Source organism: Seriola dumerili, unplaced genomic scaffold, assembly GCF_002260705.1.
Source record: "Seriola dumerili isolate Sdu_G_001 unplaced genomic scaffold, Sdu_1.0 BDQW01000091.1, whole genome shotgun sequence".
Classification (NCBI taxonomy): Eukaryota; Metazoa; Chordata; class Actinopteri; order Carangiformes; family Carangidae; genus Seriola; species Seriola dumerili.
This window is the reverse complement of record NW_019174346.1, coordinates 8,010,458-8,030,870: the sequence shown is the minus strand read 5'-3', so window position 1 is coordinate 8,030,870 and position 20,413 is coordinate 8,010,458. Positions and strand designations below refer to the sequence as shown.

At 40.5% G+C, this 20,413-nt stretch overlaps 1 protein-coding gene across 1 annotated transcript in view; it reads left to right on the top strand.

The window, feature by feature from the left end:
* Window positions 1-20,413, top strand: part of LOC111222161 (disks large homolog 2) — a 167,083-nt gene that overhangs the window by 97,500 nt on the left and 49,170 nt on the right. The window contains exons 3-8 of the mRNA XM_022745748.1: window positions 9,495-9,548; window positions 10,564-10,614; window positions 12,362-12,486; window positions 18,408-18,577; window positions 19,051-19,187; window positions 20,093-20,237. Coding sequence (XP_022601469.1) covers window positions 9,495-9,548; window positions 10,564-10,614; window positions 12,362-12,486; window positions 18,408-18,577; window positions 19,051-19,187; window positions 20,093-20,237 — 682 coding nt within the window. The remainder of the gene's footprint in view (window positions 1-9,494; window positions 9,549-10,563; window positions 10,615-12,361; window positions 12,487-18,407; window positions 18,578-19,050; window positions 19,188-20,092; window positions 20,238-20,413) is intronic.

The window sequence follows — 20,413 nt, the reverse complement described above, 5'->3', positions numbered from 1 at the left end:
ACACAGACAGCTCTCTCTCTCTCTCTCTCTCTCTCTCTCTCTCTCTCTCTCTCTCTTTCTCTCTCCCTGTCTCCTGCTGTTCGTCTTGCCTCTCCTCTTCCCATCATTCTCTTATTCATCCCCCTCCTTCTCCCCCTCTCTCACCCCAAGTCCTCTCTCACTCAGCTCTCCTCTCTCCCTCCCTCCAGCTCAATTTCACTCTCATCAAGTATCTCCCTCTATCCCTCTCTATCTCTCTCTTCCCTCTTACTTTCTACCCTGTCTCTCTCTCGCTCTCATTTATCGTTCTCCCACTTCAGAAGCTCTGACACACACACATACAGTCACACACGCCCTCTGTAGCCTATGCAGCTACAGCAGCCAGCCAGCCAGTTGGTTCATTCATCATTCATTTTGTGTGAGTGAGCAACTCGTACATCGGGCAGGACCGTGTCTTGTGTGTGATGACTGTACTAGTAAACCTTCAGAAGAGGAACAAAAAGAAGCTAAAGACAAAGTGGTGAAGTGAGCAGTGGCTAGTATTGCATGGCAGCAGTGTGGCGGCAGCATGACTCTTTACCTTAGCAAACAGCAGAGTTGCTTTGCGGACCTGGATGGAAGGGGGGAATGTCGGGAAGTGCCATGTTCCTTCAGCTGGCATCAGCAGCACCCTAGCAATCACCACCCCCATCACCCGTGTCTGCGGTACCATTATGGATCCGTCTCTGGCGGCGCCACCCTTCCCCGAAAGGGGGGTCGGATGGCGACCTGGCATTTGGACTGCATGTCCTCCAGGACCTTCAGCCGCTTGGTGGAAGTAAGAGCCAAGGGGGGGAGCTGTGATCTGTGGCCCTCTGAGTGTGGCTGTGTCCAGAGCTGGCAGGAGCCCTATCAGGTAAAACTTTCATGCTGTTGGACAAATCTGGACTCTCTTTCTGAATTAAGGTAAATTATGATGTTGGAGATTTTGTTACTGCGCTTTTTGATGAAGGAAACAAATTCATCACTTTGTTGAATGGCAGTAAGGACTTCTATCATTGACGGAGAGCCTTCATTTTCTCAGCAGCTTGAGAAAATTTCATTTAAATCCTTCTAAAGGATCTGCTAACCTGAGCTTTGTCCATCCTGAAAAAATGGAATGCTCTTCTTCCATATGAATTGATTCTATATGAATTACAAATAGTGCGTGTTTGTGTAAATTTTAGTGTGAGGCTTCAAAATTCAGTCCAGTGTACTCTGGTTTCCTCTTGAGGGGGGTTCTGATGCCGGACCTCCCTGTTCAGGCTTGTTAAGAAGCTATAGAAATGTTTTATTGGCGTGATAACCCCAGTGATGGTCTCATACTGTCTGTTGTCCTCCTTTAATATCCAAGCAAGGCTTCTACAGTATACAGTTGCTGTGGGTCATATCATATCTGGAAATCAATTATGAAAGCTTTTTTGTTTGTTGGTGTTGTCCTTCAGAAGTGGTGACTTAAAGGATTGTATCTGTGTTAATGACATCGTACTGTCAAGAGGCTGTAAAGCTGTTAAAGTTTTATTACTCACATCTGCATCTCCATTGAAGTCATAAGTCAAAATTGCTAAGGTTTCCTTTTGTGAAAGAGACTTAAAAGTGTAGCTCTTATCTTGAGCTGATATTTTGTTTCACATCATTGAGTCTAGAGAAACTGAGGGTGTGAACAATAAAATAAAAACATCACATGACATAGGATGCAAGTATAACCAAATCGGGTTACCGTTTGGAGCAACTCAGAAAGCCATATCAAAATATGTCAGTCAGAGACTTAAACATGGAGTGCATTAGTCACAAAACCCGCAATGTTAAGATATGCAGTATGACCAGCCTTCCATCAGCCCTGCTGTGCTATGTGTGCTACATATGAGAAGCTACACTGTGAACAGAAGAACAAGGAAAAGCATCTACAAATCAAAGCACAAGGTTCAAAAAGTGCTTTCCAATACTTGGTACTCAAATGTAGTTGTTTGTGTTTATTATGCACACACCCAATAGTTTCTAAATATAGAAAATACTGATGTGATAGCACTGATGAAATAGATTTCAAGGGGTACTGGGTCAACTGGGTCTGCCATGCATTCATCTAATCAGAAATCAGAGCAGTGAACCAGGCCTGTAATCTGTATCTCCTCACCAGAGCAGAATTATTTGTTGAGAAGACAGAGACACAAGATTTTCAAGTGCAGAGAAAAATATGGGTGTGGCAAGAAATCCAGGCATTGTTCTGGGATGTTTTCCCAGGAGCCATTTGATGATTTGCTCAGTGGGCTGCTATTGGCTAGGTTTTCTTCTTGAAATATTGTATTAAATGAGCAAACTTCTGTTTTGCTTTGTCTCTTGCTGCTTGACAACAGGCGACAGTGATTATACTTGTTAGGAAAAACCTCATGGAATCTTTCCTGCTGCAAAGTAAGTGACATATCAAAGATCATAGGGAATAAATGGAAGGAGAATTCAGCAGTTAGCAATATAAAATGTGGTGTACAAAAACTCTTAATGTTTATCACCATTAACAACATAGAAGCCAAACAAATGGACTGTGATATACAAGTACTGTACATCTCCTCAAACTTTATCGTGTCCAAACATTGCCCAGATGTGTAAAAATGATAAAGGACATGTACTCTAAACACATGTTTTTTTTATTTTTAAAGATACTGTTGTACACATCGGAGTGTACAGCTCTAAAGACAGAGTGCTCCTCTCTATAATAACTGTGTGAATGTCTGAGTCTGAGTATTGTCTCAGTTAACGGCTCAATGAGCAGGATTCACCTCATTACTGACATATATTTGATGTCAATATACGTAGGAGTTTCACACTTTATTATCACCTTTTATGAATCTTCTGTGTATGTTAGTGAGATATTTGCTGTACATGTCAAAATGACTAAAAGATGTGAAACATCTGGTGGGTATTCCAGAAAGCAGGTTTAGTGAAAACTTTGAGTTTCCTAACCCTGAAATTACAGTTTTCCATTCTAGAAACTGAGATCACTTTACTTCTGAGTCAGTTACAACATATTCTGTGAAGCTAACCTGCTTGCTGGCAGGTTTTCTTCAACAAACCCTGTGTTGCTGTCTGTCTGTGCCCCTCCTAAGCTTCTGACAGGTGCATCATTTCATCATTCATACTTTCTGTATCAAAGCGCAGATCGGAGCAGATTCATTTAAAGAAATTCATGTACAGAGAAGATTAAAATCCTGATTGCAGTTGTATGTCCACAAAGTGTCAGTGTTATAATCTAAGTTCAGGATGAAACCTCCATGTGTAGCCTAATGTTTGAATATCATCGCTGTCTCTGTCCGCACACTGATTGATTGATTACAAAAGAGATAATATTAGTAAAGACAGGTCTTGGGTAACTAACTAATGTCTTTCAGATTGTCAATCAGTTCCTCTGCAATGTAACATTTATTTTACATTCATCACTGTAAATAAAAAGAAAATATGTGTGAAGCTTTAGACACAGACTGATCGATGAAGAAACATTGCTCATGTTCTGATTGGTCGAACTGAACAGTCCCATCATAGCTGTCATATCAAATTGTAGATGATGTGGTATTTCTGAATGAGAATGACAGTAATGCAGCTGAAAATAGGCTAGGTAACATTTAAAAACTGGACTAAATGTAGGCTGTTTAAGTATTTCTGTCACTTTTTATTTAAAATATGTTGAAATATAGTCATTGAATGTTGCTGAGCAAGATCTTTGAATGTAGACTTCTGAAAATGTACACTTTTTCAAGTGAAAATCACCAAAATGATGAGGCTGTTACTGGCTCAGACTATGAGGTCACAATCATAGATCTACAAATTTCTGTCTGATCTGTTTCATCTATATTTTCATCTTCTGCTGCAGCAAAACTCTGTCCCCATGGGTGAATGAAATATTTAAACATTTAATATCACAAGCAGTAGATTCCAGCTCTTTACAGCCATTAAGAAAATAAAAATCTGATAAATAATGTGGTCGAGTGACGCTGAATAAAATGTAATAGTTTGAACTTATTGACTCTTTTGTCCAGCTCAGACTCTTTCACTGCTGTTGCTGTTTTTTTGTTTGTTTTTTTAAATAAACAAGCTTTAATGACACACATTAATCGTGGTGAATTGTTGAATTGGAGATCCATTGATAATGGCTTTTTATATTCTTCATGCACACGGTTAACTGTTAACTGTCAACTTAACAGAGTTAACATTAACACAACTCAGAATTGATTGAACTAGCTCAGATCAGCTGTTCTGGAAACAAAAACTTAGCTTAGTTTCCCATCTCAGGGGCATCAGGTCAGAGTCAGAGTTTGTTAAACCTGCTTTCTGGTCTTATCCAGGCTGCTTGTTATTATTTGAGCAAAATTTTTATACTTTATTTTTTTATAGCCAATTTATATACTGTATACAAAACGAATGTACTGCAAAAGCAAATCATAACTGTGGATTTAATTGCTGGGATTTTGTATGTGCAACCATAGCACGAGTGAAATTGCCTCAGGCAAGGCCAGTGGGGGGTAATGGGAGGTCATCCATCATTTAGCTGAGGGAAATGCCAAGCAGGGAAATTGCAAGGGGGAGCAGCAGTTAGCATTATCTGTTCTTTTGCTATTTCCATGCCTTTGTGATATGGAGCTGGACAATGGGAATAAGATGGAACACAGGTACCGTATAAGATAGGAGATAGAGGGAAAATACCTAAATTCTAAAAGAAGACATATTTCATACAGTCTGCAGTAGTAGTGATAAACTCTAAAGGCACATTTCTAAGTTTTGAAATGGAAGTTTAATATCAGAATCACTTTATCTTGTCACCAGTCGCATGCAAAATTGGTTGGTCTCCATTATTATTTTCCTTTGCTACACTTCATTATTTCCAATTAGGCCCTAATGAATTCATCGTTTTTGTTTCTGCTAGCCAGCAATATGCACCAATGAACTTCCAATATGAACATAGTTTCAGTCACATTTTATGTTTCATCATTCCTCTAGCCTGGCTTATCTGTCCATTGCCATTACACTCTTCCATCTTCTTCCCCTCACCCTTACCGTACTCCTAAAGCATCCACATCTCACATTGTGTTGTTGACTATTTTTAAATGAGATACCAGTGAATTATTGATACAGTCCTGTTTTCATGAGCCACTATACATAGAGGTGCCGCTGAATTATTGAGCAAAACTCAACACGAGCACAAGACTGCTGAAGAAATACAAGCAACTCACTCTATAAACATATCAACTATCTGATGCTGCATCGTGGCTTTCTGCAGCTTTTCATCATTGGAATAAAGGGTTTATATCTTTCTGGTCATCCAGTTAGAGCTTTGCTATGTTTCGGCTGATGAATGTGTCACCTATGTTCTCTTCAACGCAATAGTAGAGTTTATAAGTAAAGACAAAATACACAATATTGTTGCATCGTGGGTTCAAATAGAAAACAGTCCATCCACATATTTATTTTAGTCTTTGTATGAGCCATGCAGGAGAGCATCTGGTCTGAAACGATCAGACAGCTGCCCTGGTTGATAAAACACTGCATTGAGCCTACATTGTTTGACTATTGAACTGTGAATGTTCTTATTTTTTTCTGTACTGGGAGGAATTTAAGTAGTAATTCAATATTATTAGGTTAGAATATTATCACTGGCATAGTTTATAGGTACCATATCATGCACAGTTTTGCCATGCTGCTGGAACACTGGCTTAATGTGCTATTGGAGGCAATTGATCACGTGGCAATGTGTGCATACATGTGGATATATAGTGGCAGCAATATCCATGTTATGAGCTATTAGATACTGTAGGGGTATACTAGTGCAAAGAAGTGAAAATATATGGATATGGATATATGAATTTTATTATTTTTTTCATTTCTTCTTTTTTCTTTTTTTAAAAATAGATTTTAGTTAAGATTAAATAACTTAATGTGACTGTGTTTTACTTCTCAGAGCTATGCTGTAGTATACTAAAGGCTAACCCTCTTCACTACGGTACAGCTCACAGAGTTAGCATGCCTTTCCATGCTGTGAACCTGTGCCACTGCTGCGGACTCAACAGGCAATGGTCGGCAGAAAGCATCCAGTGACAGAAATAAGATTAATGGCAGAACCTCCTGACCTACAATCAGATTATTTGAGCTTCCTGCTCTCCAGCATAATAGAGAGAAATTTGCTGTCCATCTGTAACAGCTGTAAGTGGCTTTATTTCTGAGAAGAATTACAGCATCACAGAGGAGTAATCTACAAGTGGATGTATATGATAGTTGGCTTTTAACAAACATTTGTGGTGCTAACATGAGATTATTATGATTATTTTAAATGTTGACTGTAAATGTCAACATTTAAAATAAAGTGCACATGCTGCCATATTGTGCTATTTTAAATCAGAATTGAGTTCATTTTTGATGCGCTGTCTGCTCTCTCTAAGATCTCCTATGAAATCATTAGTGTTTGTGTATAGCAAACAAAGGCGTCTTAATCCCTCTCATCATTCCTCTCACAAACACTTTTTTCCTTCAGACATTTTCTGGCTTTGCCGTCCTGCACAGCCAGCCAACTCTAATGTTTCGTAATTTGTTAAATGCACTGAGTCACTCAGTCTTGCTGTTGTTGTCTGAATCTGTGATCAGACATGCACACAGTTCAGACTCTCTTATTTGAATGAGCCATATTCATTTAATAATTCACATGAGTAGAAATGCTTTAGTATTAAGATGGGAGATGCTATAGATTAATGGCCTCAACACACAAACCAAGGGACATTAGTCTTAAATGTCCAGTTTATATGGTGGGTACAATTATTGCATTAAATACATACTGTCTTCTTCGAAAAGGTCAAATATCTTTAAATTGCTTTGTTGATCAGCTTCACATAAACCAGCTCCAATTCTCTATGGGATTTACTTCAATTCTATTCTTCTATTTTAATCTTAAAATGATGGTTTTCATTGTTTTCATGGGGTTGAGAATTGAGCAGGAAGTTAACTTGGATGACAGCAGACCTTAAACAAAACAGGAAAAAAGATCACAGAGGGAAATTCGCTCTGTCTTCTTCACATTCACTAAAAATCCCAGTGGGCCATCAAGTTTTTCCTGTTCCATTCTGTCTCTTTACCAGCTGTCTCTGTCATTCAGGGTGCAGGCCGATCCCAATGGATAAGTCCAGGGCTGAATTCCTTTCCCAGTCCCACTGTGTAGTCTCCACTGTTGGAAAGCCTTACCAACGTCACCCTTTCCTCATAATAGCAGTTTTTCAGTTTTTCTTCCTCTGTCCTTCTCTTCTTAGACTGTTCTTTGGCGATCTCTCCTTCTTGACAGTGCAGTTGTGTTGTGGAGTTTACGCTGTAGTCACACCGCTGGTAGACGTTCCTGCATGCACTCACATTAGCATCACCACCAGTATCTCATCTGCCCTCCAAATCAATCTTGTTCAAAACTCCAGACTGTCTGGCGACATTGGAGGGGAAGATCGCTCCTTCTCCTTCCCCTGGTAATCATTAATTTGGCACTATCTGTTGGCATATGCCAGATTTACCATCTCCTGCTCCCGCTGCCCATCTCCCCTCCTCTCCTCTTCTTTACTTTTCTCCTTCTTCTTTCCCTTTTCCTATGCACAAGCACAAACTGTTGCTGATTGGCTAGAATACTATTGTGTTGCTCAATTAGAGCCACTTTTTTTGTCTCCCATTCCCAGCTCCAGGGTTGTGTAGGTACACACAATGATAAAAAGTATATTGGATTAGAATCACTTTGATAGAAGATGTTCAGACTAGTAAGATATGCATGAATAATTTAATTACTCATTCATTTTAAATCAAATCAAACTTTATTTTCCAAATGAGGAAATTATTTTGATCAGAGGTGCATACAGGGGTGATTATAGATAAGACAGAAAATACATAAAATGAATAAAAAAATAAAATCCATAAAAGGAACCATACAAGAAAAATGCCATACTGGCCTTCACTGTGCCTAAACAGTTCACTGCTCATTCAGTTCATTTTATCACAATGTTATAACCAGTGAGCGAGGCTTAGTGGACCCAGAAGCAGAACACAGACAGGTGAGCAAGTTAACTGGATTTATTGTAAAGGAAGGTAGCACCACACATGAATGATCTGGCAATGAGTGACTGAAGAACTACAGAGCTGATTAGGAGGTGCACTGGCTGATGCAATCAGGAGGAGGAAAAGGAGCAGAGTGGAGCAGGTGAGGAGCAGAGGACTGCTACGCCCAGAGACACACCAGAGACCTGTAAACCTGTAGTCTTGACCAGGACAATAACATAAATACATAGAGTTGGTTTGTACACCTGTCCACAACAGCTCTAAATGTGCACATCTTCTCAAGCACAAGAAGAAACTAATAAATTAGATTCTGTTCATAGAAATGAGCGTCCACATGGTTTAAGCACAACACTGTGCACCTGCATGGTTGAGTCATCAACCAAGGGTCTTACACTTATTTATCAACCAGCCAGTCCTGTTGAGTATTTTACCCAAGCAGCTGGCTAACATAAATGTAGCTGAGTCTCGTGTCTGATGACCAAGCAAGAAAACCACCTCATCTTCAGCATCATGTCAGTGAGATACACAGCAGGTACACAGCCTGTAGGGCACTCTGAGATGTCACAGTAGCAGGGATGAACATCTGTGTGTGTGCATACAGTACAATAATTCTTCTACCTCATGGTATCACCACATGTAAAATATGTATACTTATAATGGTGCCCTCATCTTTCAAACACAATATGATATACTACTTATTTATTATTCTAATTGTGCACAGAAGAATGATCAGGTCTTTCTTCTTCTTCTTCTTCTTATTCAGGTTTCTTCTTCTGTTGTGGCCAAAACATTTGCGAGTTCCTCTCTCGGGATTCATGCCTTTAACCATCTGCTCATTTTCTACAGGCCATTGGGAGGAAGCATTTTGCGTATTCTGTGTACTGTGTGTTGTGTGTTATGACAGCAATATTATAACCTGATTGGAGGTCGAACTTCCAATATACAGTACAGGCTAGAGAGCACTGCAGTGGTGCAGTGAAAGCTGTTAAAATAGGTTTTGACAGTTTTACCACTGCTGTCTTTAAAATGTAAACATTTAGGTTTTCCAGGCCATCGTTGCACATTTCAACATAAACTGCAGTGTGTGAACTGTGTCACTTTGCTCAGCTGTGTCTTTTCTATCAGTAAGGTGTCATAATTTCATATCCGCACAAAAACTTACTACATCCACTTGTTTACTACACATGTTCTCACCCCTCTCTCCTGAAAAACCTATTCAGCTATAGTAACTCCGTCAAAGTGCTGTGCATGACGGGAGTGTTTATGGTGCCATCCAGCAAATGGAAGTCTGTTAAATTGTTGATGATACAGAGATCCACAAGCTTGCCCCCTGGATACATTTATGGAAAGTAGGACAGTGGTGGGCACAAGTGTCTCTATTACTAAAACCTAAGTCTCATCCTTTCCTTCCCCTTCTCTCTCTGTCTCTCTTACAGGCCAGCCCTGCCCCAATAATTGTCAACACAGACACTTTGGAGTCAGTTCCTTATGTGAGTCTCAATTTTTGTGTCTTTTATTACTGCACCTATTAGCCTTTTTCAGTAGAAGATCAATACCTGCAGCAGATTAAAGGAGCACATTAAAAAAACGAATCAGTCCTTTCTTCTCTACAATTGAGTTGGAGGTGAGATGGAGGTGATGTATTAGTTAAACATTTTGATTGTGTAACTTATCTTTGTAAAACAAATAAGGTGACAGTGTTGAATTATTGATGTTTATCATGAATAAAAAAACAGCACAAGACTTTCTAAAGACCTTCATCTTCATCAAAACAAATAACTGAAACTGTGGTGCAACACAGAAGCTGAATTAAACAGGGAATGGGCTCCAAGATGTGATATATTCTTCATGAGGAAATTGTCACTATTGATGGTTGTGTTAACAATTAACAGAAGAAGTGAGGACAGGAGAGCATCAGCTTCAACCACTGTTTTTTTTTTCATTCATATGATCGAGATTTATCCATAAACTGAAGAGTGAAGATTTTATCATATAGTAACATCAAATAAACTGACTTTGTTCTCTTATGCACTGTTCCTGGTTCACTGCTGTTGCTAATTTAGTCTTTCTTACTTCCACATACCTTTCATATGAAGTTCTGATAATAGAGTCTGATGCTACTCAAAAATGGTGTTCATCTGGGAATATGATATGCACATGCCTTATGCATATGCATGATAATGGAAGTGATCACTGGTAATTAATCATCTGAATGAAATATAGGATGAGACCAACTCCTCTATAGCTAATCTTCATGTTGCAAAAATAATGTTAAGCATCTCAAATTGTTTCCCTTGAGATGGGGCATATTTAATACAGAAAGCACAAGTGGCCCTGGAAAACACCTGTCATCCTCAATTTAAGTATGTGGAGTTGGCCTTAGAGTTGCTTAACATTATCCTCTGTAAATATATTTCAGTATACAGTAATTATTCAGCAGCACTGGCATGTTTGAAGGATTAAAAATGTGAATGTCTTGGCCTAATCTCTTTTTTGTTTCTTCAGGTCAACGGCACAGAAATTGAATATGAGTTTGAGGAAATCACTCTGGAGCGGGTGAGTATCTCAGATCCCAAAGCTGTGTTTGACCTCAGTAAACCTTTGAGAACATGCCTCCAGCGCAGTGTTCTCAGTACATCATGAGAACACTGCGTCAAACGGTCTCCTGAAAGCTTTAACGTGCACCACGATGCCATGATAGAGGAAAGTCAAAACATTCCTCCTGCTTTACAAAAGTATGTGCGCTCAGCATGTGGCTTGGTAATCTGCATATATATCATGAGCTGCTATCTGAAATGGATAAAACGATTTGTGGACTAAAGCAGATGTGGCACAGTTGGCATGAACTTGAATGAGACAGAAATACAGGCTCGATGAATACTAAACCAGCACAGAGTAGAAGCAGTTTTGACAGCTCCAATACAATCTGAGCACATAGAGAGCCAGAGCAACAGCAAAGGTGAAAGCCACCAACCAACCAAAAAGAAAGCCTGCACTAAGATTTAATGCAGACAGTAGTCAGCCCCTATCCATTTTCCTGTACCCCTATGTTTAGCATCTGATGATGGCCAAGCACGGACAGGTCTGTGTGTGGTCCCCTCGAGTCGTCACCTTGGAGAGATAAGTAGCGTTTTTTAATTCAGTGTTGGTGGCAGCGAGGGCCCGCAGGCACACTCAGTAGGTTTTTTTAATCAATAGCAGCTGCTGTTCCCATCAACTTACAACTTAACTCAATCAAAGCTTTTCTTTCATTTTGTGATTTGACTTCCAGGGGATTTTATTTGCAAAGAGAATTCTAAATACAATATTCCACAGCCAGGTTAACTCAGGAGAGATGCTGTGGCTTACGGGAGGATACCAGGGCCAAGCTGACGACTTAACACACTGACCACTTTGTAATCATACTGAGAGCAGTGATACAAAAAAGTCATACCATTAAATCATGCATCAGTATTTGATTTACTTTTAAAGAAATCGTTACTGGTGCTTTTCAACAGAATTAAAGGTCAACGTTTAATAAAGCTAAATGTATAGTGTGAAGGCAGTGAGGATGCATGCAGGGACATTTTGTAGTTATTTGTATAGTGCTGTCAAATAGTACACAAGATTTATTTTATCCTGTGCATCAGTGATTCCCTACCAGAGGTTTGTTCTCCACTTGTGAGGGAATACATGGAAAGTTTGTGGTGTTTTAAATGATTAAAATCCATAAAAAAAATGCATCCACATTTTGACTTAAGAAGAAAATAAACCCACTAATAGGATTATAAATTGATTTGAAGCTGATTTTCAGTTTATTGTAGCTACTATCACAATAAGCAGTAAACTAACAGCTATAGGCATTACATTACAACATTACTGTAGCTAGCAAGCAAGAAGTCAAATTAGATACATTAGCTATAAGCTATAAGCAAACTTGGTCAAAATACAGTAAAAAACCAAGCCTAAACAACAACAATTCCATGATGATGCCTCATCTAAAATAATTAATTATTAGCTTATCTGACAGTGAAATGGGGATGAAGGCAGACAAATATGGACAGAAAACATTGGTAACTAAAGCTGTATATAAATATTTCCAAAAAAAATAAAAAATCACTTGGCGTACCTGAATGTAACAGGAACAAACAACAGCAGGATTCATGTTTTCTCCATCTACACTTGGACTGTTTCATTAAATAAGTTCAGCTACACTGAAGACAGTTGTCCTCAGACTCGGTTAGGAACATGCAGCTGATGTGTTGATATCTTGGTTCTGCCTGCTCATTCTCTTTTCTCACTGACTGTTCTCCAATTGCTGCAGGGTAACTCAGGGCTAGGATTTAGCATTGCCGGAGGGACAGATAACCCACACATCGGTGAAGACCCTGGCATCTTCATCACTAAGATCATCCCTGGAGGTGCTGCAGCAGAGGATGGACGCCTTAGGTCAGTCACTCACACTTCCCCACACAGGAAAGAAAAAAAGGACAGGAAAACAAAAATTCTGTCTCAAAAATGTCAGATGAGAAATCTCCTTTAGGAGGATGACTTAAAGATAATCTATCTCACTTTAAGTCATTAAAAACCAGTTCTTACCTCCCATATTCACTGAGGAAAATTTTAAAATGCCAAGAGTTTTAAACAGAGTTTGGCGTGTTTGTCAAAGCGGAAGCACCTCCGGTTCTGGAAGCCAGGGATCATGAGGAATAAAAATCTTTCAGCCGTGTTCAGTTCATTGAGGACAACACAGTCCCAGCACCGGTCAAACACTGAACGATTTGCAGAACAGATTTTGATTGAATCTTTTCAATGAATTGATTCTAGATTTACACATCATTAGTAAGGTTTCGCTTTCGTAGCAGGCTTATATTTATCACTGAAAGTCAATTATATGTCCATTGTAAGAGAACCTCACCAATCATACACAAACATCACTGGTCTCACCACATTCACTGCTGATATCTGACTGTTTAACAGTGATGAAAGTGTGGAAACACTGGTGGGCTTGATGTAGAACAAAATCATACAAGTAACAGTGCACACATAACATGAGACTTATGTCCATGCATCATGGATGGTCTAATCTCTGTGAAGAGGGAGACCTGATGGGGATTTGCATTTCTATTACATTACAGAAACCAGACAAACTTCCTGTCACCACTCTGGGATTCTGTAGCACAGCTCTAAGCATACTTAATCCCCCAACTCGGCTGTACTGGGAAGCATTTTAAGTGTTTTTCATGTAGGCTGTTGTTCTGGTGAGGTGAAAGGTGCAGTCAGTACTAAACACAAATTTTATTTCTGATGTTTGCTCTATAAGCCTTAATGATACAAGTCCTGAATATACAGTATATTATCAGACTTTTCTAACATTGTAGAGTTTTTCATTATTATGTGCCTGCAATGCAACAGCATTGAAGGCATATATTATTATTCTGCATACTTATTCGTCTTATTCATCTTCCATACCGGAATTTCAGGGTGTAACTAGTCCCGCAGCTTTGAGAAAACCCAGACAATATATGTATCGAGCGGCTCGATCGGGAATGGTGTGCTGTGACTTTTCTTAGCGATTCAAGTAACCATGGCCACTTAAATGGCGATAAAAGGCGAAAAAATTTCCATAGAGAATGAATGGGGAGACATCTTCAAAACGACCAACTTTGGAGCTCTACTGTTGCGTCATACTTCAACGTAGAAAAATGGTTGAAACATTAAACAGGTCACGAGACTTGAGACTCTTTTGGGTTAAATCAGTATTTTGACAACTATTACGGTATACACAAAATTTTGTGCAGTTTACGTTTTGTGTCATTTTTAGACCTATTCAGACAATACAATCTGACCAATCATGGACCCAGCACACCCCTCCTCACCACAGAGTCGCTTTGAGAGGATTGAGAGTGCCCTCCAGCAGCATGAATCGATGATGGCTGCCTCACAAGCTGAAGCAAGACATTCAGCAGCGGTCCATGAGCAGGCGCCAACAGCTTTGGCCGCCCTGATGCAGCAGCTAATGGCCGCCTTGAACCAGGCTCCAGTTCCGGATCCTTCCCAAGCTCCACCGAGTCGTCTACCCTCACCGGCCAGAGACGTCCCTGAGCCCCGGGTGGGAACCCCAGAACGGTATGCGGGGGACCCTGAGACCTGTGGCACCTTCCTGACGAACTGTTCCCTGTTGTTCTCTCTGCAACCCCACACGTTAGCTTCCGAGGAGGCTAAGGTAGCTTTTACTATCAACCACCTGAAGGGAAGGGCTCATCTCTGGGGAACCGCTGAGTGGGAGAGACAGACTACAGCCTGCATCTCCTTCAAGGTTTTCGGCGTGGGGGCTTTTGGTTCTGACGCAGTACAGGGTCTGATGAGCATGCGTTAGGGCGACCGGATGGTGGCTGACTTCTCCATTGACTTTCACACCAAGGCTTGCCAGAGTGACTGGAATTCATCAGCTCTATGCAATGGTTTTCTTCACCTGGACGGGTTGATCACGTTAGCTACTAGGTTGGACCTTCCACTCATCTCTTCCGCCTTCGAGCTTCTCCAGGGGGCCACCATATTCACCAAGCTCGATCTCCGCAACATCTGGTCCCGATCCAAGATGGCGATGAATGGAAGACAGCCTTCAACACCCCCACTGGTTATTACAAGTATCCCGTTGTTGGGTCTGAGCTCTACCTCATGAGCTGGACACCAAATATGTTGGATTTCGGTTGTTTATCAATTTATTGGCTATCATAAATTAAGAAAATATTAATATTAAAAATATGAATATTAAATAATAACTTTAAAATTAATTAAAGTTCACGGGGCACCAGCCTAAACTAATAGGCAAAATAGCCAATATGGTTTCAGTCTCAATTTATTACCATTAATCTGGAACTCTGATTAACCATTAACTTACTAACTATAACCAAATTACCAAATCAACAGTAAGTTAAAGTTGAAGGATTGGAATTCTACCAAGTAGAGGTTGGCAATATTCACACTTGTGCAACATTAAACCCACCAGTAGTTATACTTAAAGGCATTTATTTACAATGGAGCAGAGTAAAACACAATGTCTGATCTAGTATATACAGGTGTGTGTATGTGTGTGTGTAGGGGTATGAGTGTGTGTTTGTGGGGACACAAACAAAGGCAAGATGGCCGATTCAAAGTGGTCACTGTGACCACATGACCTGAACAAAGAAGACTACACAAGATGGCGGTAAACAAAGAAACTACTCAAAATGGCCGCTGGACCACCTGGGGTGTGTGAGAGGGAAGGTGTGAGTTTCTTTGTTAGCCTAGCTCATGTAATCTAAAGGTACCAGGTTAGAGGGGGGTAGTTAGCTTCATGCAGGTTCTAGAGCTGAGACGAGTCCTGTCTGGCTGTATTGCTTTGCAGTTATCTCCTTTGTTCTCCTCACAGAGTTAGCTGTTCCATGCTAACTCTGCTACGACTCCTGTTGCTTGGAAAACCAGCTGGCCTTGTGTCGTAGCTGCTGATTCTGAGGAGGATTTGGTTCACTCACAGTTGATCCGAAGCAGGTCGCTGCTCTTGAGGAGAAGAGCGGTTGCAGGCTGCTGGTAGCGGGCCGGCGAGAGAGCTGGTTTCTCAGGTAGCACAGCTGACCTGGGCTGGGGCCTTGTTGCCCTTTGAAGAGCCGAGAGGAGAGAGCTGGAGCTGCTCTCCAGAGCAAGCCGAGGGAGAAGAGAGAGAGAAGAGGGCCAGAGATCTGGTTTTGTTTGGTGACACCCTTGGGGGTCACATGTCACACGCTGACCCACACTGGCTGGCCAGTAAGGTCCGTTGGGGGAAGGGTCATCCCCAGGTGTGAATGGTAAGGAAGGAAGCTCATTTTCGGCCTACATTATAAAATGTGTCCGTTTATTTATATGTAAATTCGCAGAGTGACAGAAGAGAGTCACCAAACACAACGCTAGTCGTTTTTAACAAAGACAAAGTCGCTGAGGATCAGTAACGTCTCCAGATCAACTCCGAACAACGGAATGAAAAACTTGAAAAATGCTCCGGTGGATGCTTATACTTCAGTATCGCTGATTCGCTTATTTCGCTGTCAATCAAAAAGGGACTCAGCCTCAGACAGATCATCCAATCATCATGCAGAAGCCGAGCGTCTGGGCCAGCCCACTGTCCCATAGACCCCCAGAGACGCTGAGTGTCCGATGGGCGGGACAAAGCCCAGCATTTATCCAATGACCGTCTAGTTTCGCTGCAGTGGAACAACCCACTCTGTGCTTCCCCATTGAAGTCAGTAGACGCTCGGCGTCTACACTGTGTAAAGTACTGTGGCGCTGCGGGGATGAATGAGAAGGAAGTCGTGTCGGTTACCTGTGATAAGTAGCTGATTCTGAACAAAAGATGAACGTGTTCTAGCGCATATTTAGTCAATGAAATGTACACACAACAGTATATATTTGACCACTTATTTTGTTGACATTTTAGGGGAAGCTGAGCTTCCCTTGCAGTCTTAGAGCAATCGCCACTGCTATCTATGTCATTTTTAGGCCGTTACAGACTTTATAATGGGTGTGTATTGCATGGAATGTGAGCTAGAGTGGAAGACATCATCCCTGATGTAACTGGCAGACATAGTACAACTGGTTATTCTGTAAGTCTCAATGAAAGTGAACCTGTCTTTTCATGGAAAACCAAAAAGCGGCCTCCTGTTGCCCTATCCACTTGTGAGGCAGAGTATATGGCATTAGCTTCAACCATACAGGAGTGTATGTTTCTAGCACAACTGCTAGAGGGTATTGACAGATGTCAGTATACACTACCCAAGGTTTATGATGATAACCAAGGGACAATAGTGTTAGCAAAGAACCCAGTAAGCAGACAGAGGTGTAAACATGTTGACATAAAATATCACTTTTTAGGGTCAACTGTGAATGATGGAAAAATTATTCTGGAGTATAGTCCAACAGACCAGATGGTAGCATATGTGATGACAAAACCTGCAACGAAGTTAAAGTTGCGTAAGTTTGCAAAGTTTATGTTTGGAGAGTAACATGTAAGAAAATATTACATGATGTAAGTCTAAGGCAGAAAACCTTATAATGTTCTATGTTAAAGAAGTTAACGCCTTTATCGCCTTTCCTCTCTTTCTCTCTCTCTCTCCACCAACACACACACAATCACTCCACATACACATTAAACCTCCCTCCCCTCTAGCCACGGGTGGTGAGGCTTTTAAGTTGGGTGAGCTCAAGAATTCCAACTGCTAGTCGGCATTGCTTGTTGTCTAGCCAAGAAATACCAATAACCGTCCACTATTTTGGCTCACGTGACACGACCACTCACCAAGTCATGTCCGCCATCTTGGGTCTCGCACGACGTAATCTTTCAGATCACGTCCGCCATCTTGGCACGCACACACACACACACACACACACACACACACACACACACACACACACACAGCATCTGAATGCGTTTTCTGAATGCATTTGCTGTATTGTTGTGTTTTGTGCATGCTTAGTTAGTTGGATGATTGGTAAATTGTGTTATTAATCTGGACTGTGGTTAATTTTGTTGTTTACTATGAAGATTAAATAAACATTTTTGTGGTTAAAGAGAAGTCTTTTAGTCATTATTGTGCATGCTTATTGTGACCTGTGGCTAATCGAGAGAGTCAGCTACTTTAAGTTAACTATTTAGGTCGTGAGACTGCAACCTGATTTGGTTATCCTCCCGGTCTCCGGGTGGTGCCCTGTATTATTAATTAGTAGTAATAACTTTAATAATAATAATTAATAAAAATTAATTAATAAAAATTTTTTGTAAGTAGTTCATTATTTTTAGACATAAAAATAAATCATACTCAATAACCAAACGCATCCCTACCAAATCCAACAAAACCGTTGTTTTTAAAGGTGCTATATAAATAAAGGAATTATAATTTTTAATAATCATACTGAAATTAAGTATAAAATGGCACAACGTTGCCTGCAAACTAAAATTAGTGTACAAGCACATGGGTTACCATGATCTACTGGCAACAACAGACAGTTTTAAGTCAAAAGAAAAATGCAAGGAGTGCTGCTTGGGTGTGGAAAAAAAAATGTCCCTCTGTTGCTCTTCACTGTTGACATCTAAATCATTCTGGATTCTTGGCAAAATCTTAGGCACTCAGCCATCAGATGTGTGTGTTTGTGTGTCTACACGGAGAAGATGCAAAAGTAGGACTGCTGTCTGTCTATAGTGTAAACATATTGTGTTAGTTATATATTCATAAAAGTTACCACTCACTCAATTCAGTCTGTTGATTTATGTGTTTGTAAGTAGCTTTTTGGATAAACATAAAATTGTTCTTGTTTTTGTCAAAATGTTCAACAGCGTCTCATCACTGTTGTTCTTCCAGAGTAAATGACTGCATCCTGCGGGTGAATGATGCAGATGTGTCTGAAGTATCTCATAGTAAGGCAGTGGAGGCCCTGAAGGTTGCAGGTTCTATTGTCCGACTATACGTGCGACGCCGCAGGCCGATGCTAGAGACCATCATTGAGATCAAACTCATCAAAGGACCAAAAGGTGGGCTCAAACACATAAACAGTCCTGCTTAGTCAAGTCATACAGGTCTGTCACATACAGACTTATTGTAAATCCCAATCACTTCTGTCCTGTGATTTGATCGTCATGTAAATATTTCATGGGTAATGGTGATCAGGAACAAAGCTGGTCACTGCTGCATATATATTAACAGGGCTGTTCCTGGCTCAGCATAAGAATATGGTGGTAATATTGAGGGGAAAGACAGTTACTGCTAATGAAAGGGTCTTAAAAATACTTTTTAAGAAAGCATCTGCAAGAAGTGATGAACATATTAGCATACAAATATTCTAATTATTTTAAAGAATTAATAAACTGTATATCATAATAGATGTCATCATATAAGCATCATGCATAACATTTGTCAGACTCATAACCCAGAAACTAACCAACTACACAACACACACACACACACACACACACACACACACACACACACACACACACACACACAGGGCTTGGCTTCAGTATCGCAGGTGGAGTTGGAAACCAGCACATCCCCGGTGACAACAGCATATACGTCACCAAAATCATTGATGGTGGGGCAGCACAGAAGGACAGCCGGCTACAAGTTGGAGACAGATTATTAATGGTGAGTACCAGGTCTGCTGGTAATGTCACACGAGTCCCATTTTTAGACTTTGCAAGAAGATCTAGTTCAAGCTTTAATACACACAGGCTGTTTCCATTCACTCTGGCTGATGAAAACTCTGATCTGAGGTGGGTGGAGCTTGATGGGATTTGCTTGATGTCACCAAACTCTATAGGCTCTAGAATATGGTTGTGTGGGGGCTTCAATGAACCTCAGTGGAAACTGATAGAAACCTCACTGTTTTTAATTCAATCCAATACAACAGTCCTGGCACTAACACACTGGCACTAATTTTGGTGTAATTTAAGTAAAAACACCCCTCACTTAAAACACACCTATTTTGCTTCTGGTGTGCTGACAAATGAGAACAATGGGGTTATAAATGATACTCATTAAATGGAGTAATTCAGGCTCTTTGATGATGACTTTATAGCCCATGACACTGAATCTTTTGGTGTTAGTTTTATGAATAACGTGTTTCCCATTTGTGTCTTGTTAATACACTGGTTGCTATTATACAGACTGATATCCAAGAGACTAATGGTGACTCCAGGAATCAGGTTATACTTTGTATATTTCTTCAAATAGCAGTGCATTGACCAAGTAGTGTGTTTGTCCCAAATGATAATTAAGTGATTAAATGACTCTCTGGCACATATACGTAAGTAGCCTACTGGCTCAGTACTCTAGCAGCAAGCTTTCTCTTGAGGAGAGCGTCCGGCCTGCTTAACCAGCACTTAATTTGATTACCCTCCTACTGTCGTGTTCTCACCCAAAGACCATCTGTCATAATCAAGTCTCCTGGAGGCAGGGAACACGCCAGACTGTTCTGAATTGAGCAGCTGAGAACACGAGGCAGCCTCTCAAATCACTGAACACAGAAAGACTGTTCATTGTGTGGACAGGTGAACAACTACAGTCTGGAGGAAGTGTCTCATGAAGAGGCTGTGGCCATTTTGAAGAACACATCGGACGTGGTCTACCTAAAGGTGGGAAAGCCCACCAATGTCTACCTGTCAGATCCCTATGGGCCTCCCGATATCACACACTGTAAGTCACCACCTCTTGTATTCTAACTGATTAGGTATTAGTTATCAATTGACTCAACATTTGTCTTTAAAAAAGCTTAACCATGTGAGATTTGTGTTTGGTGAGGCCAGTTGTCAAGGCATGACTGCGAGTCAGCTTCTCTTTCACAAACACACAAAACCTTTTCAAGTTAAAGC